Source organism: Haplochromis burtoni, unplaced genomic scaffold, assembly GCF_018398535.1.
Source record: "Haplochromis burtoni strain Fernald_Lab_line unplaced genomic scaffold, NCSU_Asbu1 Contig_449, whole genome shotgun sequence".
Lineage (NCBI taxonomy): Eukaryota > Metazoa > Chordata > Actinopteri > Cichliformes > Cichlidae > Haplochromis > Haplochromis burtoni.
Genome location: NW_024582810.1, coordinates 253,486 through 281,188, shown reverse-complemented (window position 1 = coordinate 281,188; position 27,703 = coordinate 253,486). Strand labels below are relative to the sequence as shown.

Here is a 27,703-nt window from a genome sequence, read left to right as displayed (position 1 = left end):
TGTTCGAATCATGAAAAAAAATACTGCAGAAGGACAGACAAAGATCAGCTTTCTCTCGTCTTATTTTCTAGAGGTAGAGGTAGAGGAATAGAATGAGAAGAAGAAAAGCACTCTCAGCTGGAGCTGGCTGCCCTCTATTTTCACAGTAAAGTAAAGCAACATTTAAATAAGCAATAAAGTTGTTCTTATATTTTTTTTGGCATCTTTTAACTTTTCCATATTCCATATATCTGATCTCAGTCATCAGCATTTTGGCCAGTACCAAACTGCACAGAGATTTTCCCGCATTACAAATGCTCATTTTTAGCTGCCCTACAGGCTGTTTTGCTCATTAAATGAAAAAGACTAAAAATAAAATTTCAGTTCAAATTCATGTCAACGGCTTCGCAGTGAACCAGTAAACAGCGCTCTTAACTCTACTGTGGGTGTGTTTGTGTGTATTTTAAACGATCTGCATCACTGTGTTTCTGCTTTCAGTAGGTTTGACGGTCTGTAGATCAGAGGTCACAGAGCTGAAACCAGCAGAGTTGCTTTTATTTTTATTCACTCTTTAGTTCATTGTGTTTACCTCAGCTCGTTCCAGCTCTCTGTTAGCATCTGTTAATGCCTTTTTTTCACATCCTGCTGCCTTCAGGTGCTCTTCCATTTTTGTGGTTCAGAAGTCACATTCACTGAGGTATTCAACCTGCATCTCCAGCTCCACTACTGACTTTTCTTATCTTTAGATTTACAAGTTACTGAAAGAGTATCTGTTCGGCGAGAGTGTAACCCCGTAAATGTCCTCCAAACGCCTCACATGTAAGAAATTTGTTGTTGTGAAAGCGGACACACACATAATGCTACAGTTTCCTGAAGAGGACAACTAAGAGGATACAGTCAATGAAAATGTGCTTCTCTGAGTGTACCCTCAGTGAAGTACATCCACATGTATTTTGTGTACTGGTACAGTATACAAGCGTCTTGAGTCTGGGGAACACAGCTAACTGATGGAAGTGCTAAAAATAATCCAATTGAAATGTAATCTTGCGGTAGTCCATTGCTTTGAAGCACCAGGAATTGAGTAGCAAATTGTGAGAAGTGTTCTTGTAGGTTTAGTTGTGGTGATGATGCCATGACTAGAATTCACTAGTGTTCCCCGAAACATATCACAAGTGGGTAGCTGGAAATGCTATTAAATGTTTTTTTAGCAATTACAATTATTACAATTACAATTAACCACTGACCATTATGTCTTCAAACTCAGCAATGTACTTAACTGGGTTCCTACCAAGTTTGATGTAGACGGGATTGTTGGTTGTACGCATAGGCAAAGGACAAACACACACACACACACACACACACACACACACACACACACACACACACACACACACAAATGATTCCTTGATTTTGGAGAGATTCCCAGTAATTTAATGACAAATAAGTGATTGACAAAATGGAGAAATTTGATCAAAATCAGGTACATTTTTTAAACACAGTGTATTTAATTTATGTTCCTGAAAGATATCTTAAAGCATCTGAAGGTAGCGTAAGCTCTCTGGTTTTCTGGAACCACAGATCCACATCAATGAGTTTATATTTGTTTAAATATACAGAAGGCTCAGGATGGCTGGATTTCATTCACACAGATACTTTTAATAAGGCCTGTTTTTCCTCACTTTCTTTAATTAAAAAAATAAGTGTCACTGGCCATTGGTTCTGTCCATTATAGTAACTGTGGTCACCAAATGGGTTTGTCCTGTAGGCCCCACCCCTTTGTGGGTCTGTGGATCCACTTGCTGTTTAGAATAACGTCTTTAATCTGTCTTTGTCTCCTTAATCTTTGTCTTTTTTCTCTCCTTTTCTCCTCTTTTTCACTTCTTCATCCACCACTCTTCCTTTTCCTCTCCAACAAACATGGCTGCCTGCTGCATGTCTCTTCCAAACTTGCATGTCATCTTATCTATTTATTATTTATGTAATTATATATTTGTCTTCAATATGTTTCCTATATATAAACGTCATTATTGCACTTCCATTGCTTTGTATGATTTCATTAAATGTTCCCAAACACCTTGGTTACCGCTAACCCCCCCCCCCAAAGACCCCATTGACCCATCTGAGGATGACCTCTTCCACCTCTTTGATAAATACCCCACTCCCATGCCAGACACCAGCACTCCCATGATCCCCCCAGTGGGGGTCCAAGCTGTGGCTCTGTCCTCGGATTCAGTCCGTGTCTCCTGGGCCGACAACTCTATGACCAAGAACCAGAAGTCATCGGAAGTTCGTTACTACTCCGTCAAATGGAAGACAAGCTACTCCACCAGTGGAAAGTACAAGGTAAATCACAGACTCTCATGTCCATGCTCTGGGTGTTGACATTACATTTGAGGACTTTTACCCTCAGACTTTTATTTTGAAAGTGAAATAAAACCTTTGATTTTGATTGGAGTGAATAAGTGATTAATTAAAGTCTAAAACCTAAACTATAAAAAAAGCAAATGATCTAATTGTCAATATCTTTAGTATCACATAGTAATGTTGAATCAACAGTAGGACCAAGAAAATAATTTGTTTTGGATTTGTGTATATCTCAATTTCAGACTGATTATTATCTTGTCTCTGTGAAGTGCAAATAAATAGTGGCTTCCACTAAAAATCAAAATAAGCTTTTAGCAAGACATGTATTTTAAACTAATCCTGCAAAATAAACAAAACAGATTACATAATTTTTTTTAAAGCTTGGGTTTAACTTAGAACTTAAAAAAATGTATATTACTTAGCTGTTATGATGAGGCTCAAAGCTATTTGTATGGGGCATACTTAGCTGCCTTCAGTATTTCCTTGGGCCTTTAGGACCTGACTTAGGAGCCAACGGTCATGAGAGATAATTTTGAGGATTTGACAGAAAACTTTGTCATGAGACTTGATTGCATGGATCTGACTTTTGTATTCTTCACTTGGACCCTGTCGATCCTTATAGTTCAGATTGGACAAGACTTACTTGTCTTGGATTAGGGTTATTTCAACAATCTTAACATTGTGCTTAACTTACCATCTATTCGTCTAGATTTACTAGATTTACATTACCTCTTAAATAATGCCTTCCTAATTATTCAAAATTCTGGGACTTCTCTTTACTCTTGATTTGTCTTATAACTTAATTTGTTGGTCCAAACTTAGATTTTGACATGAGGTTTAACATGGAGTTCACAGTATCTTGACATTTTGCTTCCCTTAGCATCTACTCATTATGTAAAGCCTTACCTGACAAATGATGCTGTGTTAGATATTTGAAATGAAAGGATTTCAGTTTTAATAATGGGACTTTTCTTAACTTGGGCTTGAGTTTGGATTTGTTTGTCCCAGTTTAGGACGTGACTCTGGAGTTCATACAATTCAAGTCTTGCATGTAATTTACAAAAACAATGAAACAATTACGTCTTTAGCCACTTTCCCTCTTTTAGCTGTAGTCACAAATTGAAATGATGTTGTATACACATTTATTATTTACCCTAATTTCAAATATACCTTATCAGTATTTCTCCAGGATGTGCAGTCTCACAACTGCATCTCCACCTCCTGCTGCTGTTCATTTATCAGCTTACAGGAATTAAAGTTCATACCTTTCATCTCCATCTCATTCCTTCACTAACATTTTTACAAGTGCCCCATCTGTTGCTGCTGCTCAATACCACCAAGAATAATCATGCACACCCCTCTTGGAGAATGGAGTCGTCTTACAAACCAAAGTTTATTAATAATTTTTTACACTTTTGAAGCTTCTATTGACATAAAAAATCTCTCAGTTGGCAGAAAGAACTTAAAATTTTAGGCAGCACTGTTGCAGTGAAGTAGTAAAAACACAAGGGTTGTATCATTAATGGTGGTCTGAAAGCAAGATAAAAAAAATCCTTGTTCGATTTTAGGTTACTGAGTTTCCCTGGAAAACCAAACTCTTGAGAACTTGTAAGAGTGAAAAAGACCTTAGAAAAAATAATCTGAACTGTGCTCCCATAATACTGTAAAAAGGAAATCTATACAAGGGCAGACTCCATTGTTCTTAATAAAGAGTAGACAAAGAGAAAGTGACAACATCTTTGCTTCTTCTTCCCTGTCATCAGACATCAAAGTTTGGGAAGTAGACACTATCAAATTTTAATAAAAGTCTAAAGTTGTAAATAAACCTTTAAGCTCCTCAATAATAATGACCTCAGGGTTGGAATAGGACAAAAAATTGGCCCTGGCATTGTTGATCCAGGCGCCCCACCACGATCACTCCCACAGCATAGGGTTTAGGGTTAGAAATGTGATTTTATTTTTTTTTTGTAATTTTATCCGTTGATTGTATTTTCTGTGTATTTTATCTTTTAATAGCAGCTTTATTCTCATATTGTTTAGTTTAACATAAAGCCATCTAAGCTTCCAAATAATGTCATGTGTCCAGTCTGCAGACACTACGGCCCTCAGCCACACGGTCACTGGCCTCAAACCAAACACCATGTACGAGTTCGCTGTTATGGTCACCAAAGGCCGCAAGTCCAGCACCTGGAGTATGACGGCGCATGCTACGACATATGAAGCAGGTAAGTCTCACAGCTTCTGCCCTTTGTTAGGATCTCATAAACATAACACTAGTAGGTCTGACTCTAACTTTAAGCCGAACCTGTTTCTGAACCTATTTCCCAAACACAAGACCTCCCAAACAGGCCCTTTAACCACATAGCAGTCAGGGAAGCGCTAACGATTCCCATCACAGACAACCAACAGGTGCCTCACATTCAACTGCAAGTGCACAAACTGTAGCTGTGCCAGATAGAGACAGAGCACAGTTTGGCCACAGTTTTACCACACCAAGAAATCTGCATTCTGTGAAGATCCTTTCTCACTTTCTGAAAGCTGCTTATTGGTGGGATGAGAGGGGAAAGTTGGTAGAGCTCACTTTGAACTGAACCTTACTGGAGATTGGAGAAAGGCAGTAAGTTTATACAGCACATATTTTCTCATGCATGCAAATATGCAAATATTTTTAGCTTCCCTTTTTTCTATGCAATCATTAGCTATCTACTACCTATGTAAACTTGGAACTTATTCGAAAGGCATTTTATTAGTCTTTCAGCCCTTATTTGCACAACTTGTTTCAAGCTACTGTAGAAGATTTATTTACATTGTGCTTTTCACATACATGGGGCACAAAGCACTTTAAGAAATCAAGAAACAGGGTGCAAAAATCAAAAATCAAAAATAATTTTGAAAATAATTTTCTGGGACTTTAAATTAAAGGTTGCTTTGTTTCTCTGAGCACTGTTGGATGTCCTTGATTTAAATCAACTTAATGCAAATGAAAAGCAGCCAACTGTATATCTTATTGCCTTAAATGAGTAGCTATGATGCCAGATTGCACTGCTGATTACACAAACAGTGAATGGGAACTGTGAAAATCCTGGTTTGAGGTGGATCATTTGTTTATTTGTTTTTTGTGAATGTATTATGAGTCTTTGACTGACATTTATTAATTCATCGTGCAGAAACTTTAGTTTCTACTGAAAGTAACATTTAGGGAAAAGGGCAGCTTCAGGAAGCATGGGTGCACCAAACAATGAGATGCATTACTCTATTTTCTTCCCCTCCCTGAACAGCAATTACTTTTAATAAGAAGTTTAACTATGTATAGAAATGATGTTTTGGTTCAGTGAACAGTCATCTAGAAACTCCACTCTCTCCCGCAACAACACAACAACTCAGCAATGCAGCAATGAAACCCAACCGCAGACTGAAATCAAAATGTCAAGGTATCCCTTTCAGGATGTTTACAATCATGTTTGCCGGATTTGTCACCCAATTAAGCGTGAACGGCATTATGGCCCCGGTTCCCTGGGGCCTGTTGGAATACATTGACATTCAGAGTGAGCAGACGGACTGAGCCCACTCAGTCCCTGCAGTGATCCACTGGCTCTGGAGGCACACACTGACCATATTTTCACAACAATACACATACTGACCACTTTTTAAAAAGCAAAACAAAGTAAATACTGCATTTACTGCAGCTCATAATGTGTCCGTCTTACTATGAAAAATAGGAAATGCAGATATGAGAAATATTTCTGTACATTAGAGTGTATCACATAATGGTATTGGTGTATTTAAAAGCTATAGACACTTGGACACCAGGGGATGAACCTTGATGAACCTGAAGATCTTGCTCCTTGTGTCATAATTGCATTACTGTTATTAGCACCATCTCATGTATGTGGTCCTCACATGGAGTTGCCTGAAATAAATGATATAAAAAGCATTGAGAGGATTTTGCTTTAAAAATGCATTTTTTTCCACCTCTTTGAAACTAATGGGTCATTAACAAGCCACTCAAGGGTAGGGTTAGTTGACCTTCTCCTAGGCCATAAGCATAGTTTCATATTCATTCATTCATATTTCATCTCTTACATCCATTTCAGTATGCCATACTAGTAAAAGTTCAATGTAATGGATGGATGTGAACATAACCAAAATGAGAAACTTTGAGGCTTCTCCACAGTGTGGTTGTTCCTAGGATTGAACTCTTTTGGACAGTGACCTCTGATATGGTTGGATTTTATTTTATTTGATTCTATTATTGAATCTTCCTGAATTTTCTGTCTGCTGGGATCGCCACATCTGTCACAACTGCAGTCTTGTCAGCCCGTCAGCCTATCTGGTTGGTTAGCCAGCAGCTGCTTGTCTGTCTGGAACTCAAAGGCACTTGGTTGTGCCTCTCAGTGTGCATGACCCTAGCTTGCATCATGCTACTATATACTGGATCATCTCCCGAGCACTCCCGACAGTCTGCAACCTGTGTTCATAAAGAAATTACCATCTTTTTCCAAGCATTTATTCAGTGAATTGAACCCAGTTACCTTTCACATTTCAGTTAAATCTGAGATATCTGGCAAAGTTGTCTTTTCAGTGTGTTTTGTTTTAATTTTCAAAATGAACTTGATTTTTGTCAATAAAAAATGCATGTGGGTGATCGATTGCTTGGTGGAGCAATGAATAGGTGATTAAGCTTTCATACGGTGTATGCTACTTAGACTGCATTTGTTGGTCTGGACAGTTTTGCCTTAGAACAACAATAATCCTCTCTCTCTCTCTAATGAGCTATTATTTTTAGGAATCTGAAGCTTGTTTTTGATTAGTTGTGATGGAGGTCTCTGCAGAGTCAAAATGGCTTTGAGCTAATATTCCAGCAAGGGTTTATAATGTTCCTCGGCTCGCTGGGTTGCTGTACCACACAAGAATTTAGCCTTTTGACAAATCTTGATGTGTTGCAGCGCTTTCAGTGCTGCAGCCTCCCCTGGGAGCTGATAATCTAAAATACCACCCAAATCCTTCAAAATAAAAAACAAAACATAACAAAACACAAAGTATGTCTGCCCACAAGAATTACTCATAGTTTTGAACAAATAAATAAATAACCTCACTACCTAAAGCACTGCTATGGTTAATCTGCTGCTTTTTCCTTTAACATTTTAGGATTAAAGTCAACTTTATTATTATTACACATGTATAAACACAGGGTAACAAAATACAGAGTGTGTTTTTATTGTTCTTCTTCAGCATTTTTGCACAAATTATTCATGCTGATTATATTATTTTAGAATAGAAGAGACTACATTCATGTTAAAAAGAAAATTCAACAAAGTACGCCGTTGGCCCTAACCTATAAGAATTAAGAGGTTAAGGAGCAGTCAAGTTGTGGTAGTCAAATTGTTCTGGCAGTTGATGGGATGGAGCATTTTGCCAGGTGTGGATGTCCCTAAAACGTCAAGGTCACACCATGATGTCCTCAGAGAAGTTGCAAAAAATCTAGGAACTACATATCAGACTTTAAAGGACAGTACAAACCACAGTGCAGATTTTTGGCCATAACGTATATCGCTACATCTGGGAAAAACAATAGCGGCACAGCGGTGGTGGAGGGCTGATGTTTGGTTTCAAGTTCCTCTTCGACTTTCTTTCCACTTTTAGTTTTGGCCAGCTTCTTCCGACAGATGCCCTGTGGCTGGAAACTGTACCTAGTTTGAGTCTTTGGACAGTTCTTTTTAACCTAAGTTGTTCGCAAGGAAACACTGAGAAATAAAAACAGTAGATTAAACATTCATTTCTAAATGAGAGTGAGGAGTCACAACTGCATGCCATGAAAGCCAAAATGATGGTCTTTCTATTTGCAATCACAAAGCCATGATCCAAAATTCATATTATTTTCTATTACTTTCTATTGCGTATTTTTTAACTCGGTTTTAGCTTTAACAATTTTAGTTAATATGCTTGTAACCTAAAGAAAGCTTTCATGAGAATATTGGTTTTAAATCCTTAATATGTAATATAAAGAATAACCACACAAAAAGGCTATCTGTTACCTGCAAAGGCCTGTGAAGTATCCTCTTAATATTCTTATTCTTCAATGGTTTCATTTGTTTTTGTTTTTTAAAAAAAGCATCACTCACCTCCAACTCAACAGCACTCATATCATATCAGTGACAACACTTGAGCAACCTGTGTAGCTGCTCAAGACCTTCAGGTCCCACTGACAATAATTGTCTGAGAGTAACTCTGTCATTTGGAAGTCCTTGGTGTCACATTTAAATCCTGTTGTGTTTCTAAGTTAAAATTGTTATTTTGGTGACATTTATTATGGTGATCATCTTCAAATCAACAATTCAGGATCATTGACTACAAATTGAAAATAGTTTTAATTATATCTGCTTTGAGTGCTGGAACCACTACTTTAACCAGCAGGTGTGTTCACAATGTATTTTCTCAAGGTTTTCCTCTATATTTATGATAAGTACAGGTTGTCACCATCACTAACAGGCTCAGCAGGAACTTGTAATTTCCTCCAGCTCGTCTTGTCAGATTTAACAAGCAGTTTCATTAGCCAGCTCTGGGGGGCAAGCTTTGAGTCCTTTCCTGGTGTGAAACTTAAAAACTCGTCTTTAATCACATCTGTAACTCAGGAAGCACCCGCAGCCATCACACACTACAGATCTAATAGGCTGCCACTTAGTTTCCATGGTGATGGTTGGAGGAGGACAACAAGCCAGAGTCTTTCTTGTGAGGCCGAGCGCTTGACATTTTCACAACAGAAGCAACACAAAAGGGCAGTTCAGGAAAGTGTTGAAAATTACCTTCTGTACAATTTCCTCAAGTTCAAACACAGCAGAAAGTCACAACAAAGCCAAAGAGCAGCTGAACTGAGCTCATTATAGATTATTGTCCACTCTGGAACTTCCCACACAGACAGACGTTGTGCAAATGTTTAGACTAAACAGTGAAAGGGAAAAGCCGTCTGTATGTGTCTGTCTGATCCAGCATGACTGTCTGATCCAACCATCCATTTAACAACCAAGTATACAAATACATAAAGTGCCAATCAAATGTCCAAAGTAACAAGTTTACATTATTAAACAACAGCTAGGAAAGGGAAATTCTTTGAAGAATTCCAGCATAGGGCAGGGCCATATCATACTGTTCACGGTAATACCGGTATAATGTTGGGCAACAATAAGAAAATGAAATGTTGTGATAGAATACGGGTAAAACGCACATGTGCAGTGCCTTTGTTTTCATACGGTGGAAAAAGCATGGCGGAGAATGAGAAGGGCGAAAGCGGATCGTTGAATGAAACGGATGAACCAGAATTGGTTTGTAAAAATGCTACAACTTCAGTGGTGTGGAACTGGTTTAGCTTTCGTCCGTCAGATACACAACAAAGCACTATTTTTGGTAGAGCATGCTAGCGGGCCGTCGTTATTACCGTGTTGTTTGGAAAATACGGCACACTTAAAATCAATCCTTTCATTTTTCTGAAAATCAACAGGGCCCTTATAATCCCGTGCACCTTATGTATGAATTCTGGTTGTGTTTACTGACCTCGAAACGATTTTATGTACACGGCGCTCGAAAATCTGTCAAATGTTTCAGTACGACTTTGCTAAGCTACGAGCCTGCACCGCTTGATGGATTGTTGGAGCAGTACGGCTATCGTAGGCAGGAGCCTCGCGGAGTGATACGTACAGTGCTTCAACATAATATTACCGTATTGTGTGTGTATAACCTCTTTTTAAGTTTTGTGGATATTATACATGGTTATGCTGAGGATATGTCGACCAATTTCCACTGAAAATGCCTTTTGGTTAAACTGTCAGCAAGGAATTTGCATTTACACTGTTAACTTTTTATATAACTTTAATGCACTAATAAAGTTGTGGAGTTGTAAAGTATTTTGTCTAGTGTGAACTATATCGTCAGTTATATCGTTATCGCAAATTTTCAAATGTATATCGTGATAAATATTTTTGGTCATATCGCCCTGCTCTACTCCAGCAATTGATTCTCTCAACAGAAATTCAGTTGTATTTTTCAATAAGCTTTTGGACTAATGGACAAAATAAGTCTGAAAGGAAATAAAATGTTTTAATATTTACCCATTTATTCAGCAAACTAATGAATTCAGTTCAATTAATATAGCGTCACTTAACAACAAAAGCCACGTCTAGAGACTTGAGATTGTAAAGTACAGACCCTACAATAATAGAGAGAAAACTCCACCAGTTACAGGACCTCTTAAGACCAAGTACTTCGTTACAGTGAGAAGGAAAAAACTCCCTTTAACAGGAAGAAACCTCCATCAGAACCAGGCTCAGGGAGGGGGAGCCATCTGCTGTGACAGGTTGGGGTGAAAATTGTCATGTATTTTTATTATATTCAGAGAATAAATTCACATCATGTGACTCTATGAACCGACTACACTACATTAATAACTTTACTATGCTCACCAGTAAACTGCAAATGCCTTCTCTTGCCAAAAAGCTCTTCTAGAGAGCCAGTGACATCACCACAAGGGACCTAAAAGTTCAACATGTAAAGGTTCTGCGTGTCTTTCCAGTGACACTCTACATTTGAGCAGGGTTTGGTTGTTACATGTAAGTAAGAAATGCGGAGTGTGTAACAAAGAAATCATGAAGTGCTATCTGTTCCATTTAAAACTGCCTCCTTCCCAGATTGTCTATGCCCAGTTTCATTTGTGTTGTAGCCACTGTAGCCAAAGATACTGTAACCTCTCAAACTGCTTCTGTTTTGTTGACAGCTCCTAGCTCCGCCCCCAAAGATTTAACAGTTATAAGCCGTGAAGGACGACCCCGTGCCATTTTGATCAGCTGGCAACCACCTATGGAGGCCAACGGGCGAATCACAGGTGGGTCTTTGCACATAAACACACGGGTGTACCGCTGTAGTTTTCTGTAATAACACATACTGTTTATTAGAGTTGAAGTTTCTGATGATTTTTTTCAGCTTAAGGTTTATCATTTAGTCTGAAAGTAGATCGAAAACATCAACACACTCTTCAGGACTACATGAATCCAGCTGCTTTGTGTATCCAAACGCACACACCTAACACAATATCTTCCATTGTTCCATCTCTCCTCCTCTGGGCGATCAGCTCGGCTGTAAACCTGTCTGTTTTAACGAGCTCCGCTGTTCCTGCAGCGTCCCCGAGGACGAATCAAACGCTCCCTGCGGGCATAACAGCACAACACAGACTTACTCTCAGACACACAGATCGCATATTTTTAAACCCTCTACTTGTTTCTGTTTTACATCCTAAATGTTTTGTTTTTTCCTAAATGTTTTTAACATTTGCTTCTAAATGGCATGTACCCAAACATTCTGGGTATCAGATCGTAGTTCTCAGGTTTTTCACTATAATTATTCACATTTTGCAGCACCTTTCAGTGACGCACTTGTAAAAAAAAATTCCTCTAATCCCGTTGACCTGGTTCCAGTTACAGTTCAGATCACGTCCGCCTATTATAACAGAAGAACTGTTTCGTATGCAAAAGGCTTGATTTTATATAACACCTTTCTATCTTCTCAAACTATGTTTTTTTAGAATTTAACTAAAATGTAACCTAACTCTAACTACCCAAGTGGTTCACCAGTAGATGTTAATAGGTTAAAAAGATGACTATTTTTAAAAATACATATTATTACTCTTATAATTACAACTCGTTCGACAGGTTACATTCTGTATTACACTCTGGATAAGAACATGCCAATAGACGACTGGGTGATGGAGGCAATTAGTGGCGACCGACTAACCCACCAGGTTGTGGATCTGAACCTCGACACTGTTTACTACTTCAGGATTCAAGCCAAAAATGCCAAAGGAGTCGGCCCTCTATCCGAGGCCATCCACTTCAGGACAGCCAAAGGTGCGTCCGAGTGTGTGTGAGACTGAACACCCGTTCCTGCTTTACCTGTAAATGTATTCCTTTGTTTCATATTTTATAAATTAGCTCACACTCTCTGTTGCTTTTTCAGTGGAGCATCCAGACAAGATGGCCAACGATCAAGGTAGGCTTTTTTCATCTTCAAAGTGGTTTCTCATCAGACTGTCTGACTTCAAGGCAAATCATGTCTGAAGGTCTGAATCATCCTCAATCTCCAGTAAACAGTCATTTTAACTTTCATGTGAGCAGTTATTTTTTATTTTGAGTTCAATCTGAAAATTATACTCGTGTTATTTGATCTTCAGATCATATTTTGAATACGATTAATCTTCATCTCTCACAAGTTTATTTAAGTTTTGTCTGCCTTTGCAACAAGTTGTAAAATGTTACATACTCCTGAAATTGTGGCATGACATTCAGTTGAACTGAAAACCTGATTCACAGACTTCAAAGATATAGAGCTGAACACACAAACTCTACACTGACAGAGACTTCATAAGCTTTTCAGGATGAGGCTCAGACTGTACATGCCTGTAGCCATTGTGATATCACTCACTGGTTTCCACCCTTTGTACTTTTAAGTATCAATGTTAACATTTTTCTGGCTTTTTGTTTTAGCCTGAGCATGTATTTATACAGTGAAACTAGCAAAGAATAATAAATAATACTTATTTACATAACACCTTTTAAAACAAAGTAATAATTTCCCTGTCTTCGAAGACAAGACGGGGAAAAAACAATGATAATACATTTAATAATATGAAGGTGAAGCAACGTTAGGTAGGGAGGTAATAGCAGCACTAAGAGATTAAAAGTGAGGAATGAAGATAATTAAAAATGGAAAACAGGTAAATTAAAACTAAATATGAAATAATAAAAATGATTACTTGGAAAAGACGATGATAAAGAACAGAACGAAACTCAAAGTGGAGGCACGGAAAACGTCAGCTTATAGAAATCTGTCTCTAAGAGGGATTTAAAAGACGAGAAGGAGCCAATCTGACCTGCTCAGGGAGGGAAGTCCAAAAAACGGACGCCCCAACTGAAAAAGTATGCAGAAAATACTCAGTTATAGACTACAGATATTTGAACAAGATAGTAGACTGTTAATAATGCAAACAAGCGTAGTATTCATAAACTGTACTGGTACAAGGCACACAAAAAGAAATATGAGAGTTAATGAGGAACAAGCCAATAAAATTGTATTAATGTACTCACCAAAACTAAAGTACAGATTTCTTGGACAGTCTGTTAATGTAATTAACTGCAGAGCAACCCTTATTATTTGTCAAATGATTCCACTAAAGAGGCTCCAAAAGGGCATAAACAGCACAAACACGGCTGAGAAAGTCCAGTTCAGTGAAGTGAAAAATCAGTTCAGTAAAAAAAAATCACTTGCAGTTGTTATGAAGGAGTAAGATTTTGTAGAGTTCAAAGAGCTGCTGTAAGCATGTTGATTTCTCTTGATGGACATTTTAAAACATGGGAGTCTTTGTGGACTGACTTACTTTTAGAGTCAGCGCCAAGTGGTCACTAATGGAACTGCTGTTTTTGGCATTCTTTGTTGGCTTTATGTTAAAATGTGGGAGGTTGCTGCTTTGAAATACATTTTGTAAAGATAAACTGAGCAACACTCAAGAGCATCAAGTATGTATGCAAGTAAAGCTGATATCTCAAAGCACTGCTTCCATTTCTGTTTCTGGAAACTTTAAAAACCTCGAGTCAGCATGCAGTCTGAGTGCAAAACGCTAATGTGATACTATAAGGTCGTTAAAGTATGATAGGGTTTGATCATTGAGTGCTTTGTATGTTAGGAGGACTTTAAGTTCTGCATTTAAAACTAAATTAAGGACTTTTAATGTTTTGTTGTTTGCTCATGGATGAGCTCATCAGCATCACTAAGAGATAGGATGTTACTAATTCTGAGAAGACTTCACACATCACAGAATCTGGGCTGGAGATTTTTTTATGCATGAAAAATTTAAGTATGTGTATCATGTCTTTGCATTCAAATGAATGAGGTCTATCTCTGCCAAGTGCCAAATTTTTGTAAATTATGTAAATTTAAGTGCCAGTAATCAGGCACTTTAAAGTTGTCTCCGGGCAGTATTGCTTCAGCTCCTGTTTGTGTTGATGGCAACCAAATACCAAACAAGAAAACAACTCTTCCGTTCAACTGAGGCAGTGTCTCTGCTTCCTGTTCTTCTTGAAGGGAGATCCCAGCATCCTAAGACCCGTGGTGACAAATCACTTACCAAAAAACAGAAAAACTGACTGAGAAGACAAATGTAAAAAGAGAAATTACCCAATTTTCTTCCTGTCAGAATGATTTTTTCACTATAAGTTCATCAAATTAACTCAGGCATAATTAATGCACTGTTCACAGGTTTCTATTCATAAGCAGAAGAGCACACAGTGTTAATGAATGTGCAAAACTTTTATTTTCAACACTAAACTTTGTTATTTCACTGCAGGCTGGAGAGCATTCCTTTATGTTGGATTTTATTTGTAATGAATGTTGGTATCAGTATGAAACAGATTCTCAGAAACAAAGATAGCCACTGTGGTCAGTCAAGTCCCATTGTCAAATGATCAGTGAAGAAAGTGTGTTGGGATGGAAGGAGTACTTTGAGGAGCGGACAAAGAAAATGAAAGAGGACAGATGAAGGACTGTTATTGAATCATGAAGTGTAGTGTATAGTAAGGAGAAAGTGAGGGCAGCTATGAGGGTGAAGAGTGGAACATCTTGGTTGGTGCAGATGACATACCTGTGCAGTTATAGAGCAGTCATATCTAAACATATTAGCTAAACATATCCTTTAGCACAATACTAGAGACTGACAGGATGTCTGAGGAATGGAGAAAAAGGTGTACTGGTACTGATTATGATGTTCAGAGCTGTAGTAACTACAGAGGGATAAATTTGATGACTCATAACTTAAAGCTATGAGAAAGAACTGTTGAACCTTGGTTAAGTAGTGAGGTGATGAAGCCATACGACTTCATGCTTGTGAAAGATGTAGAGAAGGTCTGATGAGGTTGCACTGTGTCTTTTGAGGATTTGGAGAACACAGATGATAGGGTGCCAAGAGAGGAACTGCATGAGGAAGTCAGGAAAGACAGAGAAGTATTTGAAGGTGATACAGGACATGTACAAGGACAGCGACACAGTGGTGAGGTGTGGTGTAGTGACAGATAGGTTCAAAGTGAGGGTAGGATTATCTTAAGGATCTTCTCTGAGTCCTTTCTCGTTTGTTATGGTGATGCTGACAGATAAACCTCTGTGAACCATGAGGTATTGAAAGTAGGGAGCAGCTGGAAGCGAGCCTGAAGAGGTGGAGGTATACTCTGGAGAAAAGAGGAATGAAAGTCAGTAGAAGTAAGACAGAATACACGTAGGTGAATTACAGGGAGACAGGTGTAATAGTGCTAAGTGCAAGAAGCAGCGGTAGTGAAGGTGGACAATGCTCATGAGAGGTGAAGAAGAGGATGCAGACAGGGTGGTGGGGATAAAAATGAATGTCATGTAGCAGGTATCATCTTTTCCTCCTAACAGGAGGAGGAGGCTGAGCTGAAGGTGTCAGAGTTGAAGATGCTACGACTTTAACTGCAAGTGACCAGAATAGACAGGATCAGAAATGAGACCTATAGAGAGGCAGCTCAGGTTGAACATTTTGGAGACAAAGTTGGAAACATGGTTGAGCTGGTTTGGACCAATGTTTCTCCTCTGCACACGTCCAAACCAAGGACTGTAGAAGTCATGTGCAGAGGAGAAACATTGGATATAGTGCACAAAGGATTTTGAACAAGAACAAAAAAGAGAGAAAGAAAAAAGGCACACAACAAACACCTAGTTCCTCCATGAGGACATGAAGACTGGAAACAGTCATCTGTTAACGTAAAATGCAATATTCTTTCAGAAGTGGCTAATGTTGTACTAAAAAAAGGTTTAAAGTTTTTAGACGTTTCTCACAATGACACTGACTTCAGTCTTTATCACAATAGTCATTTGTTAAACATAATAATTAACTACAAAAGTAAGCACACTCATATTTGATTGGTTATTTCAGTGATTTGCAGAAAGATACGGAAGAGGATTGGGGCACTGGGGGAAAAAAGTGGGCACATCTTTTTTTTCTTCTTTTCCAAAAAGTCAGACTTTTTTCTCAGAATTCGGACTTTTTTCTCAGAATTCTGGAAAAGAAGAAAAAGAAAAGACGTGCCCACATTTTTTTCTTCAGTGGCCCTAATCCTCTTCCATAGAAAGATGTGGCATCATGTAGGCATCCATACACTCTTTCCCCCATTGGAACAGCAACTATGTTCACTGAGTCACATCATTCAATGAAGGCTGAGGTCTCCAGTTTGAGGTTCTTGAGTTTGTCTTTAACTGAAGAGGGCAGTTCACCATTTTCAAGGACTGAGCTCCCATGGTGTGTTGTTATAGATAAAAAGAACGGCATCACTTTTGCACTTTTGCACTTCTGAACAGATAAACCACCACTGAGTGTGAGCTAGAATTTACTGCTTTAACAGCTTGCTGCTTTGAGACTCGATATGCAGTAGTCTATATTCGTTGTTCATGTTCATTGAAAAGTTTTTTTAATTAGATTTTTCTTCATTTCACAGCTCATATAAAAATACTTCATTCAGTCAAAAACAGGTTATATGCAAATATTTGGCTCTTTGCATATAACCTGTTGTTGCCAACCCACTGTTAGATGACTGAGAGCATATTTTTAGTTGGTTCCAATCATGTTTGCTAGATTAGCCAGGTTCATCTTTAATGTCTTAACATAACATCCATATGGTTTTAGGTTTGGTCAACATTCACCCCTTTTTATAGAATTGTCCCCAGTTGTTCTTAAACCTTCTTTCGGCTTCTCCTGTTAGGGGTGGCCCCTGCCTCCACCTCACCCACCCATGGTATCCTCCTGTGTCACATCTACATATCCTCCTTCGTATATCCATGAACCTTCTGTGTATCCCTGTATCTTTTCTACAGAATTTTTCTCCAGCTAGAACTAGAAAGGATTTTAACAAAATGCCAAATTGTGTGAGCTATTATTTAAAAGGTAAAATCTTCTAGTTTATGAATATTTGCCTGTTTAGTATGTGGTTAAACACAAATCCTTAACCCTAGATGGGTTGCCCATAAACTGATGTAGGTTAATGGACTGGGCTGTCCTCCAGTCTGACTTTCACCAGATTTCCAGTACTTAGTTCAGTGTAACAGAAACAGAACGGACCTCAGACCCTCTTTGTCCTGGGAATTTTTAGTGCATCTGGACTTAAGTGCAGCGAAGCGCTTTAGGCGTTGGGACTTAGCTCATGTGTCAGGGTGTTAAATGGTGCTGTTTGTCACTGACAGTTGTGTGTATGTGGTATGTGCACATGTACACTCTGTGGTCCCTCTCCATATAAATCAGAGGTGTTGTCAGGGGAGGAGGGAAGATTGATGCCTGGCCCTGTTTCTGTGGACCTTATGCTCTGTAAACACATTTACACGCTTTCACTCACACACAGCCATAAATGCACTCGCACTGGCAGACTGAAGAAAAAGAATTGATTAAAGATTTCAAAATCCTACTTTAATGAAAACTGGGTTGGGTAGATTGAAAAACATAAACAATTCCAACATTTTTATATTTCAACAAACTGAAAGTGAGCCCAGCTGCTGCTGCCCGATGGTACGTGAGAAAGAAATCAGCTTTTAAAATGTGACTTTAAGTGAATTTGAGATATGGGGGTCTGTAGCTTCAGTTTCCTGATGGGAGCGACAGTGCTGAGGTTTTGAAAATCTCTTTCATCAGTTTCCAGTCTGTCTTCTCTGGCAGCTCGTGTGATGATCTACTTCCTCTTTAAAGTTTTTCCTTCAGTGCTCTGCATTCACATATTGGCCTCGCCTGCTGCTTTGTAAACTAGGGTAAAACACAAAAATGACTATTCAGAAAAGTTTTTCACCAATATAGTTGTCATGCAAATTAGGCAAACTATAAAGGCAACCCATATAAATGTATTGTTAAGTCAACTTCTTCCATCCAGATCCACTTTGGAGCAACACCTAAAATTATATACCGAAAAGAAACTCTTACTTTATGAATAAAAAATATCTTACCTCAGCTAAAATATCTTAAATTTTCTGACTCAAGCATCGGCAACACAGATAGGACAGGAGGTTTTTTTCATTTTAAATAATTATCTGTGGCCTTGTCTATACATCCCAACTACTCTGTGGAACAGTACACAAAATGCCAGCACTGACTTCTCATTACATTACTGATAGGGGTGTAACTGGAGATTTTAAAACTGCTGCAGCTCAGAATGCACAGAATACCATTTGTATTGCCCAGTGCATCATGCTAATCAACCATCCTGTGCTGTGGTGGTTAATGTTTAAGGTTATTTTAAGTATAGTTAATTGAAATTAACAAAACATTTTAGTAAACGAAGGTAAAAAATAAAAACCGGACTTCATAAAAAATAAAGTAATCGAAACTATTTAGTGAACTTGGAAAACAGACACAATAAAACTAAAATACAGAGGAAATATCTGTCAAACACATTTGTATTTTTTTTATTAATTTTGTAAAGAAAACAACTAAATCCAACACTGAAACATTTTCAAACAATAAACCTAAACTGAAATTCACTCTGGACACTAACTGAAACTGAACTGAATTAAAACAAAAAGTCAACATAAAAATTAAATCTAATTAGAAAATTAAAATTATTAATGTCTGCTTATACAATGCTTGCAAGATAAAGACTGAACTGAATACTAAAATGTCTGTTTATCATGTCTGTGGTCAATGTTTTCAAGTGAGCACAGTAAGCTAGCTCCAAGTGTTAAAAATGCTAGGGTTGAGCCCTACTCTGAATGCCAGGAAATAGCCAGGAAACTATAGAAAGGCATGAAATGCCTGCCAGTATGTCAATATCAGTATTGGCATCAACACTAAAAAGTTCCTGTTGGCTCAGCCTTTACTAGATATTCAAACAACAATTGATTATTTGACAAATTAGTCTTTGAAATATTTTCCCCACAATGTAGTATAATAATATGAAGTACAACACAAAAATAAGACAAAGAATTGGATGATATAAGCACATCATTAGTGAAACTTAGCTGACTGAATTGGCTTTGTAACTGATAAACAGAGAAACTGACTGTGTCCAAACACAAATAAAATGCTGTTAGATTATCTTTGTCACTAACTTACACATAATTAAAGTCTTGATTCTATCTAAGCAGTTCAGAATGTGAATACTATTGCACATAGAAGACTGGGTTCAGGATTACCATCTACATTTATTTAACTTTGAGGCAGAAACTCAATAAACTGTCTTTAGCTGGCTGTTTCTGAAGTTTTTAGTGCATCAGCCAGTGAAGATTAAATTCTCTCGTTTTTGTGGATTTGATAGGTTGTTTGATGCAGTTATTTGAGATGCATGATTCCCCGAATTCAGAAGGATCCCAGATTGCGAGAACTTGGTCTCACTGGCTATGACAGTGTCTCCCAGTTAATTGTTTTTTAAATTATCTGCATATTTGTGAAGACAAGTATTGTCTTTTGAATTTTGTTCTACATTGAAGTGGTAAATAATCATTCCAAAAATTCCTCGATCCAGATCTGGAATGACTCCAAAAGTCAGGACTTATTCACACAGCTCTCAAGAGCAGATGGTGTCCTGTTCAAATTTTTCAGAAGGCATTTCTTGAGAAATATCTGTCATTTTTTTAACAATGGCAACCCCTTGGCACCATCCGAACCTCCTTGCAATTGCTTTGGTCATTTGCAGATTGCCTTGGTTACCTTTAGTTTCGATGAAAGACTCCAAATTGTCTGCAGATACTCACCGGAAGTGCAACTTCAAAAAAAAATAGTGACACAAACCAGAACTGAAGAACTTAAAGGTCAGCATTTTACATTTGCGTCACACTCTTCACAGGTTCACTGTTGCTTTGTGAGTACTTGGTAAATGATTGGAGAGAAGTCTGGATAGCAACCAAAACAATCACAAGGAGCTTTTCAAGCTGTGTATACCTCTTTGTGACCGAGACGTATACAGGAAGAGCAAGCAAACACTCACCAGCTGGTCGAGAAATACATATTTACACATCCCTAGTGAAGGGTGATTACCACTGACGAGTCAACTGGTCTGTGTACCTGGAACCTTAACTACTTCTAAGCTGGACCAAACTGCCCGTTAAAAAATGTATTTATATCTTTCCATAACTTTTGCCGTGGTCTTAATGAATATATGTAGGTAATAAACAATCCAGCAGAACAGCTCGCTAGCCACTCCTTCATAACACCAACTGCAATGGGCATAAATCCAGGTTTCAGAGTGTAAACTGGCAAGCATAGATAGCAGCATCATTATTTACCCAGAAAGCAAAAAGTTTATAATACAAAATGGCTTCAGGTATAAATCTGCTTTGTGTTAGTTAATTAAACTCAATTTCAGAATATCTGTCATGTTAGCAAAAAAGTAAGAAGAACACACACACACGGACCTTCTGAAAGACAAAGAAACAACACAAAAACAAAAATCTAAACCTCTTTAAATCAAGTTTAAGTGGGTGATTTAAAGCTGCTGGCTTTGCCATTTTGATGATCCAGCTTTGAACCACTTCAATAACCATCTCCAATTTGTCTGTATTTCGTTACTATGGAAACCATTCTAAACATCCAATCCAGTGTCAGGATCCAGGTGGGTGGATAAAAACTGAGGATTTGGTCTAAATGCACTCTTAGGAGAAACTGCACACACACATACACAGAGAGCACATGTACAACATGACATGTGCCTTAAGACGGCAATTTATTTCCTAAGAAGGGAGCAATCTCTCTGTCAGATTCAGGTGTTCCATCCACAAAATTACTCTGAGCCCATTTTCTCTTCATTTATCCCTTTTCCTTAGTGATACTCCTTCTTTCTCGCCTTTCAGGTCGAGGAGGAGAACACGCCTACTGGCCGCCTGACACCAACCCGATTGACAGGAGCAGCATCAACGGTAACAGAAACTCATCTTCTGCATTTTCTGCTGAGTCTGTCAGAAAGCAGAATTACTTTTAGGTTCATTATTTTGCTCGATACAACAATGAGACTGAATCTCCTGAGAGCTGAGCTGGCTGTGTGTGCGTGTCTGTTGTGATACTCTTGCAGCATCATCAGCTCATCACAGCCGCTCAACTGATTCCTCTAATCACTCGACTCAGTCATGTCTAAACTTACTTTAATAAGTCGCTCTGTCCTGACAAGGAGCTCCAGCTTGCTGATTTACAGTCGGTGAGCATCGCTTCATGTTCGCCGTCGCATCGCCCGTGGCAGGAAAATTTAATTAGATTCACTATCTCGCCATCAATCAGTGTTTCTATAAAGTGGAGGAAAATAATCATCTTTATGGACAAACAGGATTAAAAGAGTGGGGTGGCATATAAATCTTCAGCTTGTAGTTTTTAATATAATGACAACAACAGCAGCGTTATTGGACTGATTTGACATAGAGAAGAAAGGATAGTTGCCTTTCATTTCTAATTAAAAACAGTACAACTAACAATATTAAACATATGAATTATTTATATTCCGTGACTCTAACACTCTAATATGGAATACAGCTGTTTGTCTGTACTTCTAATATTGTTAATGATATAATTAATATTTTCATCCTGTCGTGGTTTTTTCTTTCCCCAGAAAGTTCTCCTACTCCTCACCTAGCAGAACTGTGAAACGTGCAAACAGGAACAAAAGAACATTTGTATTTTGAAACATTGAATTTAGCTCTCGTGAACATTATCATGGTTGCAGTGGTAGCTTGATTTGCACTTTTCGAGTAATACTCAGCAATAGTCAGTGTTCAAGAACATGTTGACATCTTCCGTCTAGCATTCTGCTAAAGACCAAAGCAAACACAAGGAATTCTCTGGTGAAGCACCTGTTTTGTGACCGATTCCTCAGCGGCAGGCAACAAACTTCAGCAACAGATCGCTAGCCGATCAAAGAACATACATTTGTCCATAGCGACTGGAGGTTGCCAAGGGGTTAAAAGACGGTCTGTAAATAACTCAGGCCAAGAATAGCAAAGACAACACTGATTTTGTCAGATAGCTATGTTGTTACAAAATTAGGACCTCAGCAGTGAAAACGAGCATGTTGATGTTGATAGAAAAGCTTTATTTCAAAATTAGCTGTATTAAAATACGAATGCTTACGCTGAAAAGGTGGGGATTTTTTTATGTTGTTGTGAGGACACTGCGTTTGGAAGCAAAAGTAATCCATCTGTTCCACACATACCAGGAGAGCGCAATATGCAGCAGGGCCGGTCACAGAATGTGGAGCTTGATGTTAAGTGCAAAAGTGTACTTTACACACCAGACGTCTGAGTTTTGGCAACCTTACAAATGTACTACTGTTAAAATCAGCGGGACAGTCTGGTTCAGCCCAGCTCGCCATGTTTAAACCACTTTAAATACCACTTTTAAAACCCCTGGGAGAGTTTGGACTCCACCGGAGAGCATTTAGACCCGGCTAATCCAGCATCTGTGTAGTAGCAGCTGTGCATGACAGGAGAGCTGAATGCTGGAAGTCAAAATCATCTTTTCAGGGTTTTGTGCTGCTTGGTCAACTATTGTTTGAAATTAAACACATAGAGAGATTTTTTTCCCTACTGCACACAATCGTTATGTTTAATACAAGGTGACTCATACTCATACCAAGAACAATAATTATGTCTAAAGTGAATGTACTCATGCAAACTGCATAGTTAACGCCACTTCTACTGATGCATATAAAAATACTATATTTGCTGTAAACTACACTACTATTGCAGCTAATAATGCTGAAACCACTATAAAAGCTAAAGCTTTGGCTGATGATATAAACCATGGTCATAATCATAACTGTCCGCTCCCGTTTCTGCTGGAGAAAGACTGTTACTCCTCCTCCACTGGTAGGTCAGAGGTCAGGGTCTATATCTGGTCTCACTGGAGCACTGTCGGGCAGCGTGTGTGCTTGTGTATATCTGAAGATGGACTCTGACATTTTGTCAGCGCAGTTGCTGCTGCTGCTCCCGGAGGAGATCATAAATCTGTCCTCTTTGACCTCCGTTCCCCTCTGGCTTTATTGCGGGTCAGGCAGGTCGCAGCCTCGTTCATCAGCTCAACGGTATTTCATCTTTAACTCGGTGTCGTCATTTATGTCGCAGAGCTTCCTCTCACTTGAAAAATGAGCTTGAGAAGAGTCACCTCAGATTGGTTTCATTGTGCCACAGCTCTGTAGGTCTGACGGCTTCTGTGCAGAGGTGAACCGATCCCGTCTGATGTTCTTGCCTCAACCGAGCAAAGACCTTCAGCACTGCCACTCATTCACTAAAGTTCCTCAGTTTTCTCTTCATATCTCTTGGGAAGTAGATGCTGGCAGTTGTTGTGAGAGGTCCATACCTCTCCACTCACAGCGCCAAGCTATTAAAGTTAAAAATATCTCAGTTTTAAGTGAAGGGAAACAACATCTCAAGAGTTTTAATCAAAAACATTAAGTTCTTCATCTTTTATAACCCCCTGTAGCTTCACTTAAGTAGCTCAGAAATGTTCACAGACATTTTCTCTCTGCTGGTCAGAAAAAATGGCTTTCATGTTTATACATTAATGGAAAGCACATTAAGCATATTATACATTATGCATATTAAGTTTATATTCCTAAACTGAGAGATTAACATATTTGCTAATATGATGACAATACTGAAAAACTAAACACATCAAATTGTTGGCAAAAGTGTTGGATTTGCAGCTGTATAAACCAAAGTATTGGATAAAAAGATTTGTAATGTGGATTGTGCCCCACGCAAAGTTATTTCTGTTCATGTCTTTGTATAAGGTCAATCCATTAACTGCTGAGATGTTGCAGTTTATTTACAGCATGTGGTTTCCATAGGAGCCTCCAAAAGAACCGTCCACGTGATGCAGGTTTTACATTAACATCAACCCTTAATTAAATACTAAGGAGGCTTCAGTAATAATGTTGTGCACATAATTGAACTGTATGATAGTATTGAGTTTATCTCTCTGCTGGTATTAAGGACAGCGCTGAGTTGTTTCTCTGAAGTTTTTTAATACTCATTTACTGGATTTTAAAACTTAACAAATGAAAAAAAAAAACCTGCTTGTTCATGAACAGTTGCAGGAACATAGTAAAAGTAGGACAAAATGTTATCCAGTATGATGTCATTGTGACTGACAGTGATGTTCAGATTAAAGCCTCATTGATGTGTATACTCTGGTTTCTCCACAGAGATTTTTTCCCCCTGGGGTGGACCTTGTCTTTGATTTGTCCCTTTGGTGCTACAGTGCTTTATGCTCCAGTCTACAAAGAATAAACTATAAGCTATAAAATAAAATTAGTCGGAATCACGCTGCATTTTGATGTCTTTGTTTGCATTGTCATCTTTGTAACTGCTCAGTTTCGCTTCCCTGCTGGATTTCTGGGCTTTGCAAGGATTTCTGTGCTCTCCGTCGCCTTTGTGTTGATTTGTTGGTGTCGTTGTGGCTTTAAACTGACTCAGCTGGCGAGAGTTTGTGATTTATTCTACACAGTTTCTCTGAGCTTCTGGGCCTGTGCTACTTTGCTGAAGGGCATCTCAGTAGAGGTTGTTACTACTCTTGTTATCATCAGTAACATACATTTTGCTCGCGGGTCAGTTTTGACTTCCTGTCAGTTGCTGCTATTGTTGCATCTTTTTGTTATTTAAAATTACGGACTCTTTTTCTACTTTATACTCAATAAAACTGTAATTTATTGTAAAAACAAATATTATTTGATGAAAGACATTTTTGCCACGACCTTTCTTAATCTAAAAAGCTTTTTTAAGATGAAATTTAACAAGGAGCCAATAAGCGGGTGAGCAGAAGACTACCATTCGACTAACTAAAATCAAATTTGTCTCCACGGTTACCTTTAGTTAACATCAGATGACACAGTCCCTTACATAAAACATCAAGAGTTTTAAACCTCCTGTACAAGTTTTCCTTAATGTATAAATAGGAACAAGAAAAACATTAATGGTATTCTTGTCACAGTCCGGCGAGGGCAGACTGTATGTGTTGACAAAAGGACCCAAAATGCAGACTCCAAAAACTGAACGTGGCGTGGATTTAACAAAAAACAAGCCGTTTATTGAGGCTAGCAAAAGGGCATTGGTGAAACTAAACAATAACCCAAACTGGGTGAACTAAAACTAAACATGAAAAAACCTTAAACATGGTGAACTGACATAGATTCCTGAAGTAGTGACATGGATGAGCAGACGACCTGACAAAGAATGACTGAAAGCACACGGACTAAATACACACAGGAGGATAATGAGGGAAGTGGGAACACATGGAGAAACAGCTGACACACATGAACATAACGACGTCACAAGGAGAGAGTAACACTAAAAACATTGAACATAGGAACACAGGACCCCTTCAAAATAAAACAGGAAATACAATGAGACGCAGACCTGACAACATAAGACACACAGACATGAAACACACGAAGGGCAAGGGAGACTTCACAGGGGTTGAAAACACAAGGGGGAACTAATAAGCAAATGAACATAGGAAACTTAATAAGCTTAAACATGCACTATAAACATCAAAAGAACTAAAACTCAAAACACTGGGTCATAAGACCCAGGATCGTGACAATTCTGTACAAACTAATCTGTTCTGTCATGTAGCTATATAGCTACATGTATATGCAGTGATACAATGCACACAAGTTATTTAACTTGTGGGATCAAGGTATTTTTCTCACGGGCATGTTGTTTCTCTTGTGAGAAAAATTTCATTATATTGAAGGAACTTGTGGAAAAAGATGTTTTATCTCTTGGTCGAACTAAATTGCTTATCTTGCGGGAACAACATGTTCATATCGTTGGAACAAGTATTTTGTTCTTTGTTTAACTTGTGGGAACAATTGTTTTAAATATTTATCCAGCTTGTGGGAACAAGTGTTTAACCAAGTAACTGGCGAATGCATTAGCATAACAGGAAAAGACCTGAAAGTTACCTGAACATCTTTGTACGCCCAGGAGCTATAAAATATTTTAAGTTAGCAAGTGACTCCTACTGATTTCAGTTCTGTTTTTCATGCTAGAGTAGCATGAATTTAATTATGTGACATTCTGAGGTGTAAATCAGACCTAATTAGCTGAGTTCTCTCCATTTTATGGTCGCTGAGTTCATCTGAAGTGAGTGGATAAGTGCTAAAGAAACAGAACTGTACCACCGCTGCACAAAAAGGAAATGCTGATTAACAGGTGATGATTGACTTGATTTAAATCATTTTACCTTCACTTTCACATGTTTAACTTGTCACTTGTGAACAACTGTGATCATTTTTAACCAGTGGGGAAAAATTCAAAGCAATCAACATGTGCACAGTGTAGGTGAGGTGAAGGTAGTGTCATCAATCACAGGACTTTCAGGACTTTGTAGGTCTGCTATTTTTTTATTTGATCTTTTGGACTTTTTATTCTCAGATGTTGTTTTTAGTTAGTTTTAATCACCAGAACTTCTTGGTTTGGACTTAAATGCACATTTTTCACACAAAATGCTAGAAGGTAAGACTTTCCACAAGCATACCTATTTTCTTACCATAGAGGCAGATCCTGGTCAGTAAAGGATTGAGATCACGCTGCCTGTATATAATCCATGAATGTAACTGTGACATTAACCATTGGTTTCTGGACTTTACGTTTTGAAGCCTCAACGTTAGCATTTCTGCAGCCACCACATTTGATTTTAGGAGCCAGATGTGACCACGTGTGGATAATAAAATCAAGCACTAATCTATCACTTTATGCTAGCAAGCGTCTAATACATGTTTGTGGTAGACAGTAGAAATTCTACAATTTTACTCATAAAAATTGAAGCATAATCTTCCTTGATGGCCTGCACCACACAGGAAAACATTATATTTGGCAGGCAAATCGATTAAAATACTCTAAAAGGTGCAAACACTACACATGAATTCGCTATTGCCCTCTGTACAGCACGATTGTACAGCTGTTATAAAGGTCAATACTGTCCATAAAAATGTGCGTGCTTTTATCCATCCATGAAACTAAGCATTTTAACATGAGAGGCTGTGATGAGTGACTCGCTTTTGGAACCAGCATCACGTGGCCACTCGAAGATCTGCAGTTTTCAGACCTGAAGGTTGACGCTTTGTTCAAAAAAGAAGTTGAACTGTCATCACTTTTTCTGGTGACATCAAAGGTTGAACTTAGTATATTTTAATTACCCCATAACCTTTGCTCTCGCAAAACAATGAAAGCAGAAACTGCATCAGCTAAAACTCAGAATTCTGAAATTAAATAAAGAATTTAAAAAGAAAAAAAAGGAAGAAAAATGATGAAATTGTACTTTAAAAGGGAAAAGAAGGCGGTGTTGTGGCTTCTGTGC

The 27,703-nt window shown here is 38.3% G+C and overlaps 1 protein-coding gene across 1 annotated transcript in view; it reads left to right on the top strand.

The window, feature by feature from the left end:
* Positions 1-27,703, top strand: part of dcc (DCC netrin 1 receptor) — a gene marked incomplete at its 5' end in the record, with an annotated part of 257,227 nt that overhangs the window by 173,730 nt on the left and 55,794 nt on the right. The window contains 6 exons of the mRNA XM_014341226.2: positions 2,084-2,322; positions 4,430-4,568; positions 11,108-11,215; positions 12,039-12,233; positions 12,343-12,375; positions 21,208-21,273. Coding sequence (XP_014196712.2) covers positions 2,084-2,322; positions 4,430-4,568; positions 11,108-11,215; positions 12,039-12,233; positions 12,343-12,375; positions 21,208-21,273 — 780 coding nt within the window. The remainder of the gene's footprint in view (positions 1-2,083; positions 2,323-4,429; positions 4,569-11,107; positions 11,216-12,038; positions 12,234-12,342; positions 12,376-21,207; positions 21,274-27,703) is intronic.